Genomic DNA, 21,476 nt, shown 5'->3' on the forward strand with positions numbered 1-21,476 from the left:
GTATTTCAAGATCTATTTAATTTGAAAAAGACCTAAAGTTAGAGACTTATCAATAGGTAATGTTGCTCCAATACCTAACCAAAGGGCTACTGCCGTACCAATCAAAAAGACTGTTGTAGCTACTGGGCGACGGAATGGATTTTGGAATTTATTAACATTTCCAAAAAGGGTACTGTCAATAATCCCGCTGGTACCGAAACCATTAAAAGAACACCCAATAACTTATTGGGTACTGTACGGAGTATTGAAATACGGGAAAGAAGTACCATTCGGGTAATATTTCCAAAGGAGTTGCAAATGGATCTGCCGGTTCACCAATCATTGATGGCTCTAGAACCGCTAGACCTACGTTACATGCAATAGTACCTAGAATTACTACGGGAAAAATATATAAAAGATCATTAGGCCATGCCGGTTCCCCATAATAATTATGTCCCATCCCCTTAGCCAATTTTGCTCTTAATACAGGATCATTCAAGTCGGGTTTCTTTGTTATTGGATAGGTGAATTCTTATGGATCCATCCCCCGAAAGAACCGGACATGATGATTTTCATCATCCAGCTCGAGCAATAATCAAAGGAATGAAATGGATTCATATAAAATCCATATGCCATCCAGGAAACTATGTTCGTACAAATAAATGCTCAATACCCAAGTAGGCTTACATCGATCATGATCAAATGCTTTTGGATTGTCTCATACCTTGTAATTGATGCACAATATTGTTTTTTAGAGTCTTCTTACGTACAAAGGATTTACTTGTTACTAATAAAGTCTAGCCTCGATTCTTCCTTAGATCCCGTGTTTCACTCCGATAGTATCATAGATCGGGGTCGATGCAGGGGAAATGAATGCATTCCCTACTATAAGTTAAATAAATGGAAGTGGAATAGATAGAACATAATCTGGATCATGCCACATCACTTATTCTACTAGATCTTACGAAGCCTATTCATGCATGACATGATTCGGGTCTGATCATAGAAAAGATTCTCCTCAAAGGAACCAGCCTATCCTCTTGCTCCGCAGGGGGGCGGCGGTTGGAACAGAGACACATTTGTTTATGAATTCCAATGTGGCAGATAATATATCTGCATGGACCAATCAATAGTTCAAGTCACACACTCCCATAATCCATCCTCTCCTCCGAGAATCCACTTCAACTGTTCGTATCAAATAAAAAATACTTCGTGGTTGAAGGGAAATATCCAAATAACATGTCTTATTCTTTTCAATAATCCATATTTATAGCAATGAAATACAAATACTATTTTTTTGTTCCTACCCAAACAATATATTATATGATCTATTACAAATACCTATGCTCTGTCTTCTCTATAAAGGACCTGAAATACCTTGCTTACGTATCATTGAAAAGTGCATTAACATAAATACGGCGGTAAGAAGAGGTAATACAAAAGTGTGTAAACTATAAAAGCGGGTCAAAGTGGATTGACCCACGCTAGCACTTCCGCGTAATAACTCTACCAAGGGCGATCCCACTATAGGGATAGCCTCAGGTACACCAGTTACAATTTTGACTGCCCAATACCCAATTTGGTCCCAAGGTAAAGAATAACCAGTTACCCCAAAGGATGCAGTCAACACAGCCAGAACTACACCCGTAACCCAAGTCAATTCACGTGGTTTCTTAAAACCACCTGTGAGATAAACACGAAATACGTGCAGGATCATCATTAGAACCATCATACTTGCTGACCATCGATGAACTGATCGGATTAACCAACCGAAGTTGGCTTCAGTCATTATGTATTGAACAGAGGCAAAAGCTTCTGTGACGGTCGGGCGATAGTAAAAAGTCATAGCAAAACCCGTAGCTACTTGTACTAAAAAGCAAGTAAGTGTGATCCCTCCTAGACAATGAAATATATTGACATGAGGAGGAACATATTTACTAGTTATATCATCTGCAATCGCTTGAATCTCGAGACGCTCCTCGAACCAATCATATACTTTATTGAGATAGGTGAACCGAAGGCGAAGGGACTCCCCCTCTAAGAACCGTATATGAGAATTTCGTCTCGTACGGCTCAAGCGAAAACACCCCAATACTGGTTCTGGTTGCAACGTGCAATAGAAAAGAAAGATTTGAAACCTTTTAGAGACTTCACTTGATTCAATCTTTCCAGATAAAATGAGGGAACCAAAACTCTAAATCTTCTTTGTGATGATAGCGCCAAAATATCAAGTTGGCTCATCCTATGTTGATTGTTACAGGCCTTTTGAATGTTCTCTTACCCTATTTTATTTTTGTTTATACGTAATACATACGAATTTACTATTGATAGGAATTATCTTGTTGAGACCCTATGAATCAATTGAAACCTCAGATTCCTACTAGAACCACGATGATTCAACAAAGAACAAAACAGAACCAAAGAGTTCTCTGAGTAGGAACCCTTTCGTTTGATCATCACTTCACTTATTCAATGAACAGATATAATAACTAAGAATCCATAGAAATATTTGTCCTGTCCCTCGCTCAGCTCAAACTAAGCATGATTCTGAAGGAAAAAGGTGGTTCGATTTCTGAAACGCCTCATTGAAAAGTTAATTGAAAAAAATAATAGTAGTTGGAGGCCGGTCACGAGGTATGAATAGTAGGTATGAATCATAGTTTAAATAGTTCTTAATCTATTCCATATAGTCCGTGCTCCAGATACTAGACTGACTATCTGACGGGCTAGAACCATCTCTCTCGATGAGATGACAGACTTATTCTCTGTACTATCAATAGGTATAACAAGTCACACACTCATATTCCGGAAATACCGAAACAAAAGAATTCCGCGGTCGAACTACCAAACAGAATGAGATGACCTAGAAATCCGAATCCTAAGTGATTCTTTTTTTATTGAAAGTTAGGACTTATCCGTTCTTCTGGACCTAACTTAATGAAATACCATCCAGTAAAACGGAAGAATTATAAATCTCCAAAATAATAGATAGGAATACTGCAAATAGAGCCATTGCGACACCCATAAGGGGTGTAGTTCCCCATCCAGGGGCTACTTTACCATATTCCGAATTCAATGGTTTTAATAAATCGCCTACAATAGTCCGTCTTGGCCCAGATCTGGAACTACCCTCAATGGTTTGTGTAGCCATAAATCCTATTCCGTGCATTGTTTGAGATCTGTTGACTTTGTATACGATTCCGTTGTAAATAAACTATCTTATCGTAGATCCATCGTGGTCTTGAAATCACTTAATAATGGAAACTGCAACTCTAGTCGCCATCTTCATATCTGGTTTACTTGTAAGCTTTACGGGGTATGCCTTATATACCGCCTTTGGGCAACCCTCTCAACAACTAAGAGATCCATTTGAGGAACACGGGGACTAGTTGAAATGATGACCCTCCTCATCGGAGGGTCATCATTTCAATTGAGATAATGAAAAATCATTTCATCTTTTTATTTGGAACCTTAGGCGGTTCTCGAAAAAAGATAGCAAAAAATATTATCCCAGAGTCGAGACCAACAGGAATGTATAAACCAATGCTTCCATAGATTCGATCGTGTTTTACAATTATAGCTTCCATACCTGTTCATTTGGGATCATTTCCCAGACAAGTAAAGGTCAAGAGTAATAGGTGATGATTCGAATTAATATTTCTCCAGTACCCTATATGAAACATAGGCTAGACATATGAAAGAAATGTTGTATCAGACTACTTGTCTCCTTGTAGTTGGATCCCCCAGTTTTTGGAAGGTTCCAAATTCCACTTGAGCATCTAAATCTGGGTCGATACCAGCAAAAACATCTCTGAACAAGGTTCTAGCACCATGCCAAATGTGGCCGAAAAAGAAAAGCAAAGCAAACGAAGCATGTCCAAAAGTGAACCAACCCCTTGGACTACTACGAAAAACACCATCGGATTTCAAAGTAGCGCGATCCAATTCAAAAATTTCACCCAATTGGGCACGTCTAGCATATTTTTTCACAGTAGCAGGATCATTATAACTGACTCCATCGAGTTCACCACCATAGAACTCAACAGTTACACCCACTTGTTCGACACTATACTTGGATTCTGCCCTTCTAAAAGGAACATCGGCTCTCACAATTCCGTCTCCATCTACCAAAACTACCGGAAATGTTTCAAAGAAGGTAGGCATACGACGTACAAAAAGTTCATGCCCCTCTTTATCTCTAAAGACAGGGTGTCCTAACCACCCAACAGCTATTCCATCCCCGTTGTCCATTGAGCCGGCTCTGAACAATCCTCCTTTCGCCGGATTATTACCGATATAATCATAAAAAGCTAGTTTATCGGGAATTTTAGACCAAGATTCCGATAAACTCAGATTTTCAGCTAGCCCGGCGTTAACTCTTCGATATATTTCTTGCTGGAAATATCCCTGATCCCACTGATAACGAGTAGGACCAAATAATTCGATCGGAGTAGTCGCTGAACCATACCACATAGTTCCAGCAACAACGAAAGCTGCAAAAAACACAGCAGCGATACTACTGGAAAGCACAGTTTCAATATTGCCCATACGTAATGCTTTGTATAGACGTTGGGGCGGGCGAACACTAAGATGGAATAGACCCGCTAATATTCCCAAGGTGCCCGCTGCAATATGATGAGAAGCTATCCCCCCCGGAACAAAAGGATCAAAACCCTCCGCGCCCCATGAAGGACTTACAGGTTGCACTTTTCCGGTTAGCCCATAAGGATCAGACACCCATATTCCAGGGCCATACAAACCTGTTACATGAAATGCACCAAACCCAAAGCAAGCCACCCCAGATAAAAATAAATGAATTCCAAAGATCTTGGGCAAATCCAAAGAGGGTTTTCCCGTACGTTCATCACAGAATATTTCTAGATCCCAATACACCCAATGCCAGATAGCTGCCAAGAAGCACAAGCCAGAAAACACAATGTGTGCCCCGGCAACACCTTCGTAACTCCAAATACCCGGATTGGTTACAGTTCCTCCTGTAATACTCCAACCGCCCCATGAATTGGTTATTCCTAAACGAGTCATGAAGGGTATAACGAACATACCTTGTCGCCACATTGGATCAAGAACGGGATCAGAGGGATCAAAAACAGCTAATTCGTATAGAGCCATAGAACCGGCCCAACCAGAAACTAGAGCTGTATGCATTATATGGACAGAAAGCAAGCGACCAGGATCATTCAATACGACAGTATGAACACGATACCAAGGCAAACCCATGGAAATACCCCTTCATCAAAGAAAAATAGACACTATGTAACTTTGTCACATTGGAAAAGACTATGCTATGGACCTCATTCAGTGATTATCTCGGTGCAAGGGTTCACATTTATTACGTGCCGCAGGTGATAGTAATAATGGAACAATTCCGTTCTGTTCGCAGGAACAAAGAGAAGCAGATTTATTTTATACCCGATAAGTACCAATACGCAATGGGGGATTGGTCCCATTTTTTTAAGTGAATCCATTAGATACTTGTTCATCATTCGAAGGATCCGCTCCGTCCCTAAGAATTTTCTTTTTTTCATTCTGTCTTCCTACATGAGTCTTCCAATCTATGTATAAAATATGATAAACAAAAATATTATGAGGACAATAAACCCATTGTTACGTTTCCACATCAAAGTGAAGTATAGTACTTAACCCCGTTTTCTTTAATGTAATGCCCATTGGTGTTCCAAAAGTCCCTTTTCGGAGTCCTGGAGAGGAAGATGCAGTTTGGGTTGACATATAGTGCGACTTGTCGGACATATTGGGTCATATGGGATTTCCCCGTTCTCTCCCCTGATCGAGATATACTCTCTTTCGCCTAAGAAAGATTGATTGAATCATCAAATCAATTCAATAATTCGGAGCGTGAAATGTGCAAATGGATCAATTCGTTTGAAAGATAAATATTATCTTATCAATTAGAATAATCTATGGTTGACTTGGAACAATAAAATGAAGTATCCAGGCTCCGTTCAGAAAATACCAAATGGGTAATATTGATTACAACTTCTATCATCTATCAGAAATAAGACCATAGGAGTGATCTCAAACCACTAATAAATATAAATGTGATGAATACATCGAATACTTGGTTGGTGGAAGGCATAAAAAAGTCGTAAGAAAAAAATAAGTGGTACTGGGGTCATTTGTCCTATATGTGCAAATGGAATTCGGGCGAATCTTTACCCGGAGTAGAGCATAAACCTAAAATAAGTGAAGAGGCCCATTCAGGAACAAGAAAATGGCATCGCGATTTGGATCTCGATGAAACAATACATCAATCAAAAGAATACATCAATAAAAAGATGTTCAGTGAATTCTTTTTTGTAGGTTAGGAGGGCAAACCAAAACTAATTTTTGTGGAAAATGCAAATGAAAATAAACCCCTTCGTCAGGAAAACGCCTAAACTCAAAAAGAATAGGTCTGGAATCGACACATTGATTATTTTTTTTTCGAACTTTTTGAACCGTATGTATCGAAAGGTGCGTGTACGGTTCTGCGGGGATACAATTTTTCCTAATCAACCGACTTCATCGAGAAAGATTACTTTTTTTAGGCCAAGGCGTTGATAGCGAGATCTCGAATCAACTTGTTGGTCTCATGGTATATCTCAGTATGGAAGATAATACCAGGGATCTCTATTTGTTTATAAATTCTCCCGGCGGATGGGTAATACCGGGAATAGCTATTTATGATGCTATGCAAATTGTTCCACCAGACGTACATACAATATGCATGGGATTAGCCGCTTCGATGGGATCTTTCATCCTGGTCGGAGGAGAATTTACCAAACGTCTAGCATTCCCTCACGCTCGGCGCCAATGAGTTTTTATTTGACTTGAAGAAAAAATAAGACTATGCCTTCGCCATATGGAATATATAAGTAATAATAGCATGGCACGTTTAGTTCGATATGAGCAAATCATTATTGCTTCTTCATAACATGATTATGTATCGAGATAGTAGTATGAAACAAAAGGTTAGTCCCGATTTGATCTTATTCCTATGTTATTTATCGGGGGTCCATTTCAGCGTCACAAACAACCCCTTTTCCTTACACAACATGAGTCTGAATATTTCTAAGCATGAAAAGAAAGGGATCATTTTCCTTATCATTTTTCTTATTTAATCAGACTCAGACCAGAAAGAAACTTTGGGATTGCTGAATCATAGAAGAGAGATGAATATATTATCTAAAGCAACGGAACCATCATAGTATTTTTTTGTTCCTACGAGGAGAAGGGTGGTAAATGGATCATCCAACGATTTGGATCTGATAGATCTATTTGTCTCTTTCTTTGATGTAAGAGAAGAGTAGATTCCATTGCGGAGCCGTATGCAATGTGCAAAAATTGCCTGTACGGTTTTCTATCTTTTTTATTTTTATTTATTCTTTTCGCTCCATTTTGCGAGATAGAGGAATCGTTCATTATGACATATTATAATCAGGGTTATGATCCACCAACCTGCTAGTTCTTTTTATGAGGCACAAGCAGGAGAATTTATCCTGGAAGCGGAAGAACTGTTGAAACTTCGCGAAATACTAACAAGAGTTTATGTACAAAGAACGGGCAAACCTTTATGGGTTGTATCTGAAGACATGGAAAGGGATGTTTTTATGTCAGCAACAGAAGCCCAAGCTCATGGCATTGTTGATCTTGTAGCAGTCGAAAATAGCGCGGATTTTGTGTAAATCGGTAATTCTACTTCGAACCATGGTTCGAAGTAGAATCTTCAACTCAAATGAAAGTAATTCATAATCATCAGGTTAGGATCGATCTAAACCAACCGATTCTATATACGATTCAGCATGCCAACTATTAAACAACTTATTAGAAACACAAGACAGCCAATGAGAAATGTCACGAAATCTCCTGCTCTTCGAGGATGCCCTCAGCGTAGAGGAACATGTACTAGGGTGTATGTGTGACTCGTTCAGATCATGAACTGTGACCTAAACTAAACCATTTTTCCAGTATCAATGACCAGTGCCAATGAAAATGAATGGGGTAGAATGGAAGAACTACATTTTTAAAAAAGATCTAATCTATCATATACCTCTATTGTGTATGGAATTTATGGTTTCCATTGGTGCAAATCCAATCGCCTTGATTTGAATTTGGGATGAAAAGCGATTCCTCATTGGTAGCGAATGGTTATCCATTAAGCGGGGAAATAGTATTTAAAAAGCATAAAGTTATATTGGTGCTCTTACTTATGAAAGAACGGACTGATAGGGTCAGCTACCTAGCCAACCTTCATAATTAAATACCGTCACTGTATGGATAGATCTCGTTGTGAAAAGACCTATTACTGGCTAATTCATGGGTAGAGCCAAATGGTGTGAACTGTACAAGTTACCAATAACATTGATTAAATGAGGGAAAGGGCTCCGGTGTATAGATAGGACCTCGCCGTTTAAGAAGTAACCATAGAAACGATGGAACCCACTATTTATTCATGGGGAAATGAACTGCCTGTAAGAAATAACAAATCGTGGTTGGGAAGGTTATAGTAGCAAAAGAAAGCCATCGGAATTTTTATTTTATACACCGGAAGAATCCGTTTTGCTTAGACCAAGAGAAGGAAAAAGAATGACTGAAAGAAAAGAAATGAAAATCAATTAGTTATTCATGAAAATCTTATTCATCAAAGTCCCATTTTAAACTATGACAAGAGTTAGACGTGGATATATTGCGCGGAGGCGTCGAAGGAAAATTCGTTTATTTGCATCAAGCTTTCGAGGAGCTCATTCAAGACTTACTCGAACTGCTACTCAACAGAAAATAAGGGCTTTGGTTTCCAGCCATAGGGGTAGAGGAAGGCAAAAGCGAGATTTTCGTCGTTTGTGGATCACTCGGATAAATGCAGTAACCCGCGAGAATGGGGTACCCTATAGTCGATTAATACACGATCTGCGCAAGAAGCAGCTCCTTCTTAATCGTAAAATACTTGCACAAATAGCTATATCAAATAGGAATTGCCTTTACATGATTTCCAATGATATCCTTAAATAAGGAGATTGATCGGGAGGAGTCCGACGGAATAATTGAAATGAAACAGAGTTTCCCGGAGAATGACCCCGGGAAGGTAGAGTCAAAATAGCAATGTAAAGGAAAATAAAATGTAGTAGGAATGAACGAACCCATTTCAATAAAGAAATGGGTCTTCTTCCCCCATTCTTTCTTTTTTCTTCCGACACGACAATTGAATATGAGCTCCGGATCTTACGAACAAAGTATCACATCAATTTGAGTTATGATTTGAGTTCTGATTCGATTGAAGAGTGGTCCTATTTCTATTTTTTTCTGGTTCTAGTGCCGGTAGTTCTAGAAATCGACTCGGCTCTCTCAAATTGTTTCTCATTATTAAGAAAAGGTAACAAAGATAAAATACGAGCTTGTTTTATAGCAATAGTAATTAATCGTTGTTGTTTCAAGGTCAATCTATTCACTCGCCTAGGTAATATTTTTCCTTGTTCACTAATAAATCGACTAATTAAACTCATGTTTCTATAATCAATTCGATCCCCCAACCCAATTGGGGGCAAACGCCTACGAAAAGATCGCTTGGATTTACGAAAGGGTCGCTTGAATTTCTCCATGGTTTATTCCTTATCTCTAAAATACCATTTCTTCTCTAAAATACCATTTCTTCATTCATCTCGGATCCGCCCGAAATGGCATTTTATTTGCTCCTAGATATGTTATATGTAATTCCTTCCCGTTCCTTAAAATGTTGGCACACGCAAGGCAACACCGCATTCAATCTATTTCTTTATCTCCCCGTGAATCGTATGTTTGTAACAATAGGGACAGAATTTCTTCAATTCCAATCGACCAGGTGTATTGTGTCGATTCTTTTGAGTAATATATCTGGAAATGCCCGGTGATTCCTTCTTCTTATCGGCACCATTTCGGACACAACTGGTACATTCCAAAATAACCGTAACTCTGGGATTTTTACCCTTGGGCATAAACCTCCTTTGTATTTTGGATTCCCCCAACTCTTTCTTCTCTTCTTCAATCCGAAGAAGAAGAAAGGAGAAAGGAAAAAAATAGAAGTTGCTAACTGGAAATCTAATTATGAAAGATTTCGTTGCAAGTTGTAATCAATAGAATAGAGTAATACGTAATACAACTATTTACTACAATTCAATTACTATTCCTAATCTCAGTATTTTATTTCAGTATCACTTAATTTAAGTATCTTATCTAATCTTGAATATCCAAGCCTAGATCCACATTTCTATTTCTGTTCTCCCTCTATTTCTTCTACCCCGAATCCGAGTTTTGCTGAGGTTTAATTCACTTTTATTCTTTCTATTTCCCTACTCAACAAAAGTGAAGGGAGGGACAGGGGCTATTTAACAAACAGAGAATTTATTGCTATTGTTAGCCAACATCTTCTACCACATCGATAATACCACACCGATAACTAGAATGAAAAAAAGGGGAATGTCAACGCATCTGGGAATAAACGATTGATCTCTATCAATAGACCTGCTAAAGAACCGAACCATAGAGTAGTTAGCACAGGCGCTACGGAAAGGTATGTTTTGATATCTCGCATTGAAAATCCTCCTTCTTTATTTAACACATATATGATCAGATATATTATATATATAGTTGTGGATCACTTGTATTTGTGTGCGGAATCCTTAATTAACTAAAATGGATATGTACAACGATCCAGTAGATGAGATACTCCTGCCCCTGAATAAAAGAAAAAGTAAGTGCCCCGTTCCGTTATTTTTTTTTTCTTGAGCATATAAATACTCATTCTTTTATACGTTGTATTTCACCTTGGATTTCATATATACATAATTCTAACTCTTTTATTTTATGTTATGAGACCAAAAAGAAAAAATGGCAAGAGAAATGTATATAGATATATTTAAAGGAAATAACGGTGTGGAAAAGAAGACAGGGATTCTCTACAATGACACTGTACAACAATTGAAAGGGATGTAGCGCAGTTTGGTAGCGCGTTTGTTTTGGGTACAAAATGTCACGGGTTCAAATCCTGTCATCCCTACCTATTACTTATCTTACAGGCAGTAACATGGGATCAATTGAAATTGGGGATGGCATGATCATTAGTATCATTTAATGATACTATATGCAAGCTAAGAAGTATTGGGAAAAGATTATCTCTTGTCGTGATAAAGCGCTCTTAGTTCAGTTTGGTAGAACGCGGGTCTCCAAAACCCGATGTCGTAGGTTCAAATCCTACAGAGCGTGATGCTACTTTGTATCGAATCACATTAACTTGAATTGCGAACATCAATCGAATTCAATTTGACCTCCTGAGGGTCAAGGATAGGAGGTCAATGACAAGAAAAAAGAAATCTTACTCAATCAAAAGTCCAACTGATCGCCGCGTCTGTATTGTAAATATGCAGTTACAAACAATCCGGCTAAAGTAATAGGAATTAGACCTAACACGATTCCAAATAAAAAAACTTCAATCATTTCGATTTGTTGTCTTGTTTGAAAGGGGAGAAAAGGTAATATCTATCTCTAATCCAAATAATAATCTGCATCACCCAGTAATCTCAACGTCCACGAATTTTCAATTGATGCTGGAAGTCAAAACCATAGAATACCTGGAATGGAATCTTACAGAAATCTGAATTTTAAAATTCTCATTTTTCTGATTTGATTGTTCATTCAATTAATTTCAAATAAGTCGTATCTTGCTCAGACCAATAAATAGAGCTGGGGTTATAGTTGAAGCAGTCAGTAGAAAACCGAAATAACTAGCTATAGTAGGCATGAAGGAACTAAATGAGATACGTTCTTTTTATACATATGTTTATAAAGCACTTGCCTAAGTTTCCGTTTTTGCGAGATACCGAGCTACGATGATAAGAAAAAATCCAAATTGAAAGAGTTAGTCCTAATTTAATTTGTTTTCTTTTGATTTCTCAGTCATTTCATTATAAACAGGACTAACAAACGTGATGTGACGAAGGAAAAATCAATAGTAAATTTACCTTACTATGAATTCCTTATGAATTCCTCGTCTGTGACATCTACTGATCTCGTGATTCCGAATCAACAAATTGATTGAACAACTCGTATAGTAATACGAACTCTGTCTTGTAACTTCATTCACAAATGAAATTCTCTTTCATGGAAAACTATGGGATAGAAAGAAGAATTGGATTTTAAAATCATTCCAACTTGGATCATTGCTTTTCCTTTTCAATTGGATCCGTTTTGGAACGAACCGATAACGACTCTTTCTTATTTTCACTTACTTAATATAACTTAATATTTTTAATATTTAATATAATATAAGATATCTCAAAAGAAGAAAAAAGAAGAAAAAAAGTATCCCACGACTTCTCAAAGCAAAGAAATAAAAAGCGTTATTTCAGATACAACTCGATTCCAAGATTAGCAATTACAATTATTTTGTTGTTCTGGGTTCCACATTTTTTTGTCTTTTCACATGATGTAGTCCTATCTTCTTGTAGGTGGGAACCCTTGAATTGAACCTAATGAAACAATCTAATGAAAAACCAGATTAGTTCAATCCATTATAGTTGCATCATGAATTTTGACTGCTCCAACTATGTTCACTTTCCCTTATCGAATACTATTTGCTATTGTACTGTCCAAACAACCCCTCTTATTGGAAGGGGTTAGAACGAAAATACCTTTTTCTACTTCTACAACCACGAAAACTCCTTTCCAGATTTTGCATTCAATTGTGGGAATATGATAATTTCATTCATGAATTATTAGATAAGATAGATTAATTAAATATAAATAAAAAATAAAAGCCATCGAGTCACCTTTACCAAGATCTTCAGCCTATCCCAAAACCGGTAAAACATTATATTACAAGTAATTTTCTATTCTATTGAATGACACCTGCTTAGGCCTATACAAGGAACAAGAAAGGAAGAAAGGAATTCTGTACTATTTTTTTCGATGCTGATTGAAACAACATTGCTGTGTCAGAGGAAAGATAGCTATACTGATTCGGTATACTCTAAATACACCCTTGGTACAATATTGACGATCTCACAAAGATTGGATATCAGTATTTCTCCATTTACTGATCTCTATCTTTCACGAAATCGATCCCCCTTTGACTGTAATATTGGAGCTCAGCATGTCTGGAAGTACGGGAGAACGCGCTTTTGCTGATATTATTACCAGTATTCGATACTGGGTTATTCATAGCATTACTATACCTTCCCTATTCATTGCAGGTTGGTCATTCGTCAGCACGGGTTTAGCTTACGACGTGTTTGGAAGCCCTCGACCCAACGAATATTTCACAGAAAGCAGACAAGGGATTCCATTAATAACTGGCCGTTTCGATTCATTGGAACAACTCGATGAATTTAGTCGATCCTTTTAGGAGGCCTTAATGACCATAGATAGAACCTATCCAATTTTCACAGTGAGATGGTTGGCTGTTCACGGACTAGCTGTACCTACCGTTTTTTTCTTGGGGTCAATATCAGCAATGCAGTTCATCCAACGATAAAATAAATCAATCTAATCCGAATTAATTATAGAGCTACGACACAATCAAATCCGAACGAACAAAACGTTGAATTGAATCGTACCAGTCTCTACTGGGGTTATTACTCATTTTTGTACTTGCTGTTTTATTTTCCAATTATTTCTTCAATTGAGAGAAAGAAAGGAAATTCTCTTATCTCATTCGGAAGGATATCATACCCATAACTATCCATGACTGTTTATGTCTATAGCATGACCACTTGATGAAATGGGGAGGGAAGTGAGGTAAATGGCCGATACTACTGGAAGGATTCCTCTTTGGCTGATAGGTACTGTAACTGGTATTCTTGTGATCGGTTTAATCGGCGTTTTCTTCTACGGATCATATTCCGGATTGGGATCATCCCTGTAATAATCGGATGAACCGTACTGTAGACATGAAAGAGTAAGAACTCAACAGGACCTGACCCCTCCTTATATGGATTTGAGGTCCTGTTGAGTTCTTACTCTTCGACCAAGACCTTGACCCATTCCATAAGAGGTGGAAATTCATCCAGTCAACACAATCATAATATATACATGTATTAGATTTTTCTAAATGAAAAATGGTTGATTGGCCCCGATGAAATTACTACATTCCTTAATTTTTATAATGTTTTTGAAATGTTGAATCCACTGATTGATTCATAGTATCTATAGATATAGTGTGGACTTTTCCGAAGTAAGAATAAAGTAAAGAAAGAAGGATCTTTTGAATGACATAAATAATATGGATTTCTACAGATGAAACACCTTACAAATCATTCCTATACTAAACTAATTGGAAACTAGGAAACTATAGAAAAATAAAGTTTGAACTGTCACTTTGATGTGAGTGATGAGATCAGATAATAAGGTATAATAAGATAATCAAATTAATAAGGATTTTGATATGCCCGAAAACCCAAGATTTCCACTTTTTGACCCGGAATTAGAACATGAAAAATCTTTTTAAGCGAGTCTTTTTCTTTTTATAAGTTCATTGAAAATTATAAGTTCATTGCAAAAATTCCATTTGCTCAATGGAGTTTCTCTTGCCCCTCTTTTTTTATCCCCCATACTTCTCTTCTTTCTTATGAATTCAAAGAGGTTCCGATAAACCCGCAATTCATATTTATTTGATTTGACGAATGAGACCCAGAACCTTTATTATTTCGACGCAACGAAAGAGCGGAAAATTACTTTTCTTTCTTTGTAGAAAGAAGATTTGGGAGACGAGTAATCTTTCCTGGAGCCTTCCTTTTTTCTTCATTTATCCTGCTTTCTACCCCTGCTTCCCACTTATGCGTTTATTAGATATAGAATCTAAAAGTATTGAGGCATTACGTGCCATTTACCATGTGGCAATAAGAAACCTGGCATAATCACACTAAACTAAATTTTGTAAATTTTGATCCAATCATCTTCTTTTGCAATTCCATACTATTGCTATTTTCTAATCTGGAATACAAGTCATCTCCGATATCTCGAAATAGTATAATAAAAAGCAAGCAAAAAGGGGCTTTCCATGATTTTTGACCGCGCATACACATAATATAATTGCGATCAAAAAAAATTCAGCTTTTTTACCAGCTCTATGTTGAGGAATCCGTGGATCTAGAAATTCATTTCGGCTAATTGAACCTTCTCAAATTGTTTCTTTTTAAGAACCAAAAAGATTTGCGCCAGAATAACAGATGCTAAGAAGAACAAAAGGCCTTGGATACGCAATGGATCTTGAAGTACTATTTCTGCATCGCCTTGACCAAAACCACCTACATTGGGATTACTTGTTAATGGCTGATCAAGCTTGATGTATTCACCTTCAGAAACAAGAAGTTCTGGTCCTGGAGGTATAATATCAACCGTTTCGTGTCCATTCGATGCATCAGATATGGTTATTTCATATCCACCTTTCTTTTCTTTACGTACTATTTTACTTACTATCCCTGCTGCTGAAGCATTATAGACTGTATTGTTACTCTTGCTCCCATCAGGATAAATCTGACCCCTTCCCCTGTTCCCACCTACATATATAGGATATTTTAAGAAGTGAACCTCTTTCTTAGTAGCGGGATCTGGAGAAAGGATGGGAAAGACGATTTCACTATATTTCTGACCAGGAACAGGGCCCACCACAAGAATGTTTTTTTTATTAGGACGATAACTCTGAAAAGACAGATTACCCATCTTTTCTTTCATCTCGGGAGAAATACGATCGGGGGAGCTAATTCAAATCCTTCGGGTAAAATGAGAACAGCCCCTACATTCAAACCTCCCTTTTTACCATTAGCAAGAACCTGTTTCAGTTGCATATCGTAGGGGATTCTAACAACTGCCTCAAATACAGTATCAGGAAGCACAGCTTGTGGAACCTCAATATCCACGGGCTTGTTAGCCAGGTGGCAATTAGCGCATACAATACGCCCAGTTGCTTCTCGCGGATTTTCATAACTCTGCTGCGCAAAAATGGGATATGCATTTGAAATAGATGCCCGAGTCATTACATATATCATCATCGATACAGAAATGCATCGAGTCATCTGTTCCTTTACCCAAGAAAAAGTATTTCTATTTTTTGCATGGTCTAATCATTGATCCCGGAAATTTCTACAATAAATTAGGTAGGGAGTCAGTATAGTTCCCTATCCCCGATTCTGCCATTGTATGGAATACAGAAGTAATCTAATCCCCTCGACGAGTCAAAGCATAAAGAATGAGTAAGATTTTGAATGGTTTGTTTATATACAAAGTGACATTACAATTTTCTTTATGTTATCAGATTAAATCAGTTCTTCACTCATTCAGTGAATGATAAATCACTACAAGTGAAGGAGATACACGGTTTAAATAATGAAAGATCCAATATTTCAAAATTGTATCTAGAATGACCGGAAAGGTAGAAACGAGACCGGATATAATTTTATCATTCTGAACAAATCCAAAATCTTTGTAGAACGAACCAATCATTAGTTCCCAAGCGTGGGGCGAATGGAATCCAATACATAAATCGGTTAATAAGAGAATGGAAAAAGCTTTTATTGTGTCGCTTAAGTTATAGAGGAATTCCTGAACCCAAGAATTCAGAGTGATAAGTTCTTCATTACCCAGAATAGAATAAGCACTTAGAATAGCGAAACAGGTTATATTTGTCGAGAAATGCAAAATAATATGTATATGATCTTGATTGTGCATTCTTACCAATTGTATCGTTTCTTTGTGGATTCCTATACGAAGCTTTTGTATATGTGTCTCCGGATACTCCTTTATCATTTCGTCCAACAAGAAAAGTTCTTCTAATTTGATGAATCCTTCTAGAATGTTCTTTTCTTGAATATCATTCAAAAAAGTTTCGGATTGGCTGGTATTCCACCAATTAGTCACCCAAGGTTCCATACTTTTATTAAATGAGAGAGAAATTCCCCAAGGCAGAAATACGATAGATGCAAGATATGGTAGGGGATTCAATGCTTTCTTTTTCGTCACTTCCAATCCGTGAATTGTTAATGAACCTGATTCATTTGTTGACTATGTCTGATATTTGTATGATGTATGAAGCACGAGTTCTATAACGAGGTATGGAACCTATGGATCTATTTTCCATTGTGTAATTTGTTTAGTCCTTGTCTCCAGAAATGGAATAAGGGTTAATTTATTTCGAATGCGGAGGTAATGAAATAGTGGCCCCAGACATCTCAATCGGTCAAATTCGGATCAATTGCATGTTCATTTGGTCTTTTTGATGAATGCCAGAAAGAAGCACTTGAAGTAACAAACATGAATATTATTCGTATTTCGAGAAAAACTCTTTTGTTATATCAATCAATTATTTCGAATTGTTTCACTGATTATCCACATCCCAGGAATAATCGAGGGGATAATTCTGAAAAATACCGATGATGAAATCCGAAATAGTCGGCAAAACGGGAGTGGTTCTAAAAAATCCAATTGTTTGGTCATCAAGAAACAAGCATTAAGAAAGATGAATAAAAAGAAAGGTGACAAAAGAGGGATAATTTACTGGGTATGATCCATCTTATCTTCATCTATTCTTATCTTCATCTATATATAATGTAATGTATTGATTCGAAATATTGGTCCTAAAATCCTAAAATATGGATTCTGTACTCTGACCTGATATATGTGATGAATACATACTTATGAAACTTGTTAATAATATGAAAATGAAAGAATTCAGTGGAATTTCATACGCATGAAAAATAGTTTTGATGGACTAAAATCACTTCATGGTATGATTGTTCCATAAGTCCACCTGCTCCATGGTACGCAGGACATGGTATTTCCATCGGGATGTGGGAAATAGGATTTAACTAAATGTTTTCATCAAAGGAGCGAAACATCAGTTATAGTTATATTAAAAGAAAAAAGAAAAAGGGATTCTTGGGTTCCCTCCCTCTCCCTCGTGACGAGGAGCACTCATTCCTCGATTTCTTTGTTTCATTTCAAAATACTTCAATTGGTACGCGCAAAAAATAGGCCGATTCGGCAGCTTTTTGTTCAATTTCTCGTGGAGTTAAATTCTCATCGGTACGCGTCAATGGAATGTCTCCCCGGCCCCCAATTTCCATATAAAGGACACGGCGAGGAAAAAGACCCTCTTTCACTTCTATTCTGATCGAACGGATATCTCTTATACGGAATCGAAAGAAGATGCGACGATTTCTTCCAGGAAATCCCCAACGAAAAATACACACTATTCCTTCTTTTCTATCGAATTTGTCATAACCGCTACCTACACTCCACAAAATTGTGCACCACAAATAGGAGCTAATGAATAGACCCGCGATACCGTAGAAACACATTACGATCCCTTGTGGAAAAAAAACGATTTGCTGAGATGGGAATAAGGATATCAGATTCCTACCAAAATAACTGGAAGTTCCAACCAATAAAAATCCTAGTGAACCTAAAAAAGGATACAGGCCCAGCAGAAGTTACTTATTTTTCTAGAACCCGTTATAAGTTCTATCCATATATGTTCTGATCGCCAATTCATACTAGATTAGATCGAGTTTCATTCTATTGGAATTGAGAGAATCATCAAAATGAGTTTTTTGGCTCCCAAAGTAACTTTCATCCGCTAATACTATCACGATGTAAATCATCAATCAGGATTCATTCATCAAATCAGTTAGATAGAACTAACATCTCCACCCATTCAAACTAGCATCACCCTCATTCATATGATCTAGATATATCTATTTACATATCATTATCATACATAATATATATTCCAGATATCCGATCGACCCGTTGAAATAAAAGTCGAGCTATAGATGCATAAACATGGATTGATCCATATGATCATCTATTTACATTTGTGGTTTGTGTCCGAAGTCCGAAGCCGCATGTCGTACCATTCCCATTAAATGAAATGAAAATCTGTATTATGATCCAAAGATTGAAATAAATTGATGAGATTGGAGCCCATCATATCTAGACAATCTTGTTTTTTTGAACATGGAAAAATAAAGAAACCATTGCAATTGCCGGAAATAATAGGCCTACTAAAGGCACAAAAATAGAGGGTAAGTTGAGATCTGTCATAGAATCGGTGCCTCGGTGTATTTAATTGATACTTCTCTTTGTTATAAAGATATCTATTATAATTATATATTATAATTATAAGTATATTAATATAATATTCTAAGTTATTAGAATATGAGTGCAAAGAATGTGGATCTAAACTAAATAGAAATTAGTGTACTTACCCATCCTTTTCCGGGAAATATATGTATGAGAAGAGAATCTTATTATTCTTATTCCTCCCTTATGTTTCTAAACAAATTTCTTCTCAAGGATTCGTTATAATTTGATCCAACAAGGATTCATATTACAAATGTATGATTCTCGGGAGATATAGAAGTGTTGCATATTGATTTCTATATCTTAGTTAGGTTGGAACATTTGATATGTAACAAGGGGAAGGGGGCTTTTTTGGATTTCTCTAATTTGGATTTCTCCGAAGGAAAAAGACACTACTTTGATCTTTTATCCTGCTCTGTTGCTAAAGGGTCCGTCCCTGATCTGATTACTCATTAGTAAAGGTAGGATAAAAGAAAAGATGGATCTGGAGAAAAAATCCTCTGAAACTTCTGATTCTTACTACTTCACTACAATTACAAATTGTCTTTATGCCAGCAAAGAAAGCTCCATCCTTGCTACTTCAATTCTGATAAACGAAATGAACTACTTTTTTGCCTACAAATAACTAAATCTATCGCTCTACTACTTTTTTGACTTGAATTTCTTTGGTTCAAGTTCAAGGGCGGGGAAAGAACCCATGGAACTGAAATAACTCACTCGGAACACCTTTTAAAAGATTACGCGGTACGATTGGATCAAATAAACCCTTATTGAATAAATACTCCGCTACTTGTGAACCCTCAGGTACTGTCTTCTTCAATGTTTGTTCAATTACTCTTTTACCCGCGAATGCAATGTAAGCATTGGGTTCGGCAATAATGATATCTCCCAACATACCAAAACTGGCTGTCACTCCACCAGTTGTAGGGGATGTAAGGATTGATACATAGAATAATTTTTTATTTGATTGATAATTGTATAAAGCGGAAGATATTTTAGCCATTTGCATCAAGCTCAAACTTCCTTCTTGCATGCGCGCTCCTCCAGAAGCACACACCATAATAACTGGGAGAGATCTATCAGTAGCATACTCGATCAAACGTGTAATTTTCTCGCCTACTACGGATCCCATACTACCCCCATGAACTTAAAATCCATAACACCAATTGCTATAGGAATACCATTGAGTTTGCCTATGCCTGTTTGAACAGCCTCAGCCAAACCCGTCTCTATTTGATAAGAATTGATACGATCCCTATAAGGGTCCTCCTCAGAATGAAATTCAATAGGGTCCATAGAGACCATGTTTTCATCCATAGGGGCCCAAGTGCCTGGATCAATCAAAAGTTCGATTCTATCTGAGCTACTCATTTTCAAGTGGTATCCACATTGTTCACAAATATTCATTTTTGAACTAAAAAATTTCTTATAATTTAATCCATAACAATTTTCACATTGAACCCATAAATGTCTGTATCTTTTATTTCTATCTAAATCATTATGTCTTCCGAAATCACTGTCACTAACACCACTAGTTTTTAGATTGGAGCTCCCACGGTCACTACCCCTTTCACTATCGCTACAAATGTAACTATAAATGTAATTGTCACTTGAATTGTTGCTACCATTTGGAATGCAACTATCCATATTGGTTTCAGAACGAATATAACTGTCAATGCAACTATTTATGTGACTCTTCCAACTATGCCTAGTATCATACACGTAATGATCATAATAGCGATTGTAACTCTTAGACCCATTATTTAGATTCAGATAACTAGAAAATAAACTTTCTAGTTCACCCAGAAAGTAACTATCAGTGTCAATCTCAAAAATCTGATTTTCAATATCGAAATATATGGAATAACTGTCACCATTACTATCCCTAACCCAAAAAGTCTCACCAGAGATGAGACTCCAAACGTCCTTGACACCGCCCAAGTTGAGTAAATAATCAACATTACTGCAACTATAACTGCCCCTACCACTCCAACTATTAACGTTTTTCTCACTATCATTTATAATGGGTTCTTCACTCCCGCTGGTATTTCCAATAGGGCCAAGACTCGCACTTAGTCCACACCTGCGCCCTAAATCCTCATTAGACAACATTGAATTTAACCACCATTTTTCCATAAAGCCCCTCCGCCTCCTGTTTGGAAATACAATACAATATATGAATAGTCATTCGCTGAATAATCTACTATTTCATTTCCGATCGGAATAAGCATATGGATCCAATTCTTAGGATTATTATCTCATACTCTAATACTAATAATAAGAAGTGAGTATTGAAAGAAATGATTCCTTTTTTGTCTTATGGAAGCCGGAGTATCACTCACTACACTATCACTATATATGATATAATGGAATCT

The 21,476-nt window shown here is 37.0% G+C and overlaps 2 protein-coding genes, 1 long non-coding RNA gene, 2 other non-coding genes and 2 pseudogenes across 5 annotated transcripts; 2 read left to right on the forward strand and 5 right to left on the reverse strand.

Moving 5' to 3' along the window:
• Nucleotides 1-562: 562 nt before the first annotated feature.
• LOC126409599 (cytochrome b6-like) lies at nucleotides 563-3,586 on the reverse strand. Its single transcript, XM_050075511.1, has 2 exons — nucleotides 3,569-3,586; nucleotides 563-2,173 (listed from the first exon to the last, which is right to left on the reverse strand). The coding sequence occupies exons 1-2, from the start codon at nucleotides 3,584-3,586 to the stop codon at nucleotides 1,337-1,339; spliced, it is 855 nt and encodes a 284-aa protein (XP_049931468.1). The 3' UTR covers nucleotides 563-1,336.
• On the reverse strand, nucleotides 3,494-5,402 carry LOC126409601 (photosystem II CP47 reaction center protein). The gene has a single exon (XM_050075512.1). It carries the CDS (start codon nucleotides 5,215-5,217, stop codon nucleotides 3,691-3,693), a length of 1,527 nt encoding a protein of 508 aa, XP_049931469.1. The 5' UTR covers nucleotides 5,218-5,402; the 3' UTR covers nucleotides 3,494-3,690.
• A 5,368-nt stretch (nucleotides 5,403-10,770) lies between these two features.
• On the reverse strand, nucleotides 10,771-14,125 carry LOC116245325 (uncharacterized). The gene is made up of 2 exons (XR_004170445.2): nucleotides 13,998-14,125; nucleotides 10,771-13,928 (listed from the first exon to the last, which is right to left on the reverse strand). It is a non-coding gene; the product is annotated as an uncharacterized LOC116245325 (long non-coding RNA).
• On the forward strand, nucleotides 10,953-11,026 carry TRNAP-UGG (transfer RNA proline (anticodon UGG)). Its single transcript has one exon. It is a non-coding gene; the product is annotated as a tRNA-Pro (tRNA).
• Nucleotides 11,159-11,232, forward strand: TRNAW-CCA (transfer RNA tryptophan (anticodon CCA)). The gene has a single exon. It is a non-coding gene; the product is annotated as a tRNA-Trp (tRNA).
• A 379-nt stretch (nucleotides 14,126-14,504) lies between the features above and the next one.
• LOC126409600 (cytochrome f-like) lies at nucleotides 14,505-19,230 on the reverse strand (annotated as a pseudogene).
• On the reverse strand, nucleotides 16,050-21,388 carry LOC126409603 (acetyl-coenzyme A carboxylase carboxyl transferase subunit beta, chloroplastic-like; annotated as a pseudogene).
• Between the last annotated feature and the right edge of the window lie 88 nt (nucleotides 21,389-21,476).

Source organism: Nymphaea colorata, unplaced genomic scaffold, assembly GCF_008831285.2.
Source record: "Nymphaea colorata isolate Beijing-Zhang1983 unplaced genomic scaffold, ASM883128v2 scaffold0641, whole genome shotgun sequence".
Taxonomy (NCBI): Eukaryota; Viridiplantae; Streptophyta; class Magnoliopsida; order Nymphaeales; family Nymphaeaceae; genus Nymphaea; species Nymphaea colorata.

Excerpts from the sequence above, each read along its gene's own strand:
- LOC126409601 (XM_050075512.1), bottom strand. The coding sequence starts at position 5,217 with ATGGGTTTGCCTTGGTATCGTGTTCATACTGTCGTATTGAATGATCCT.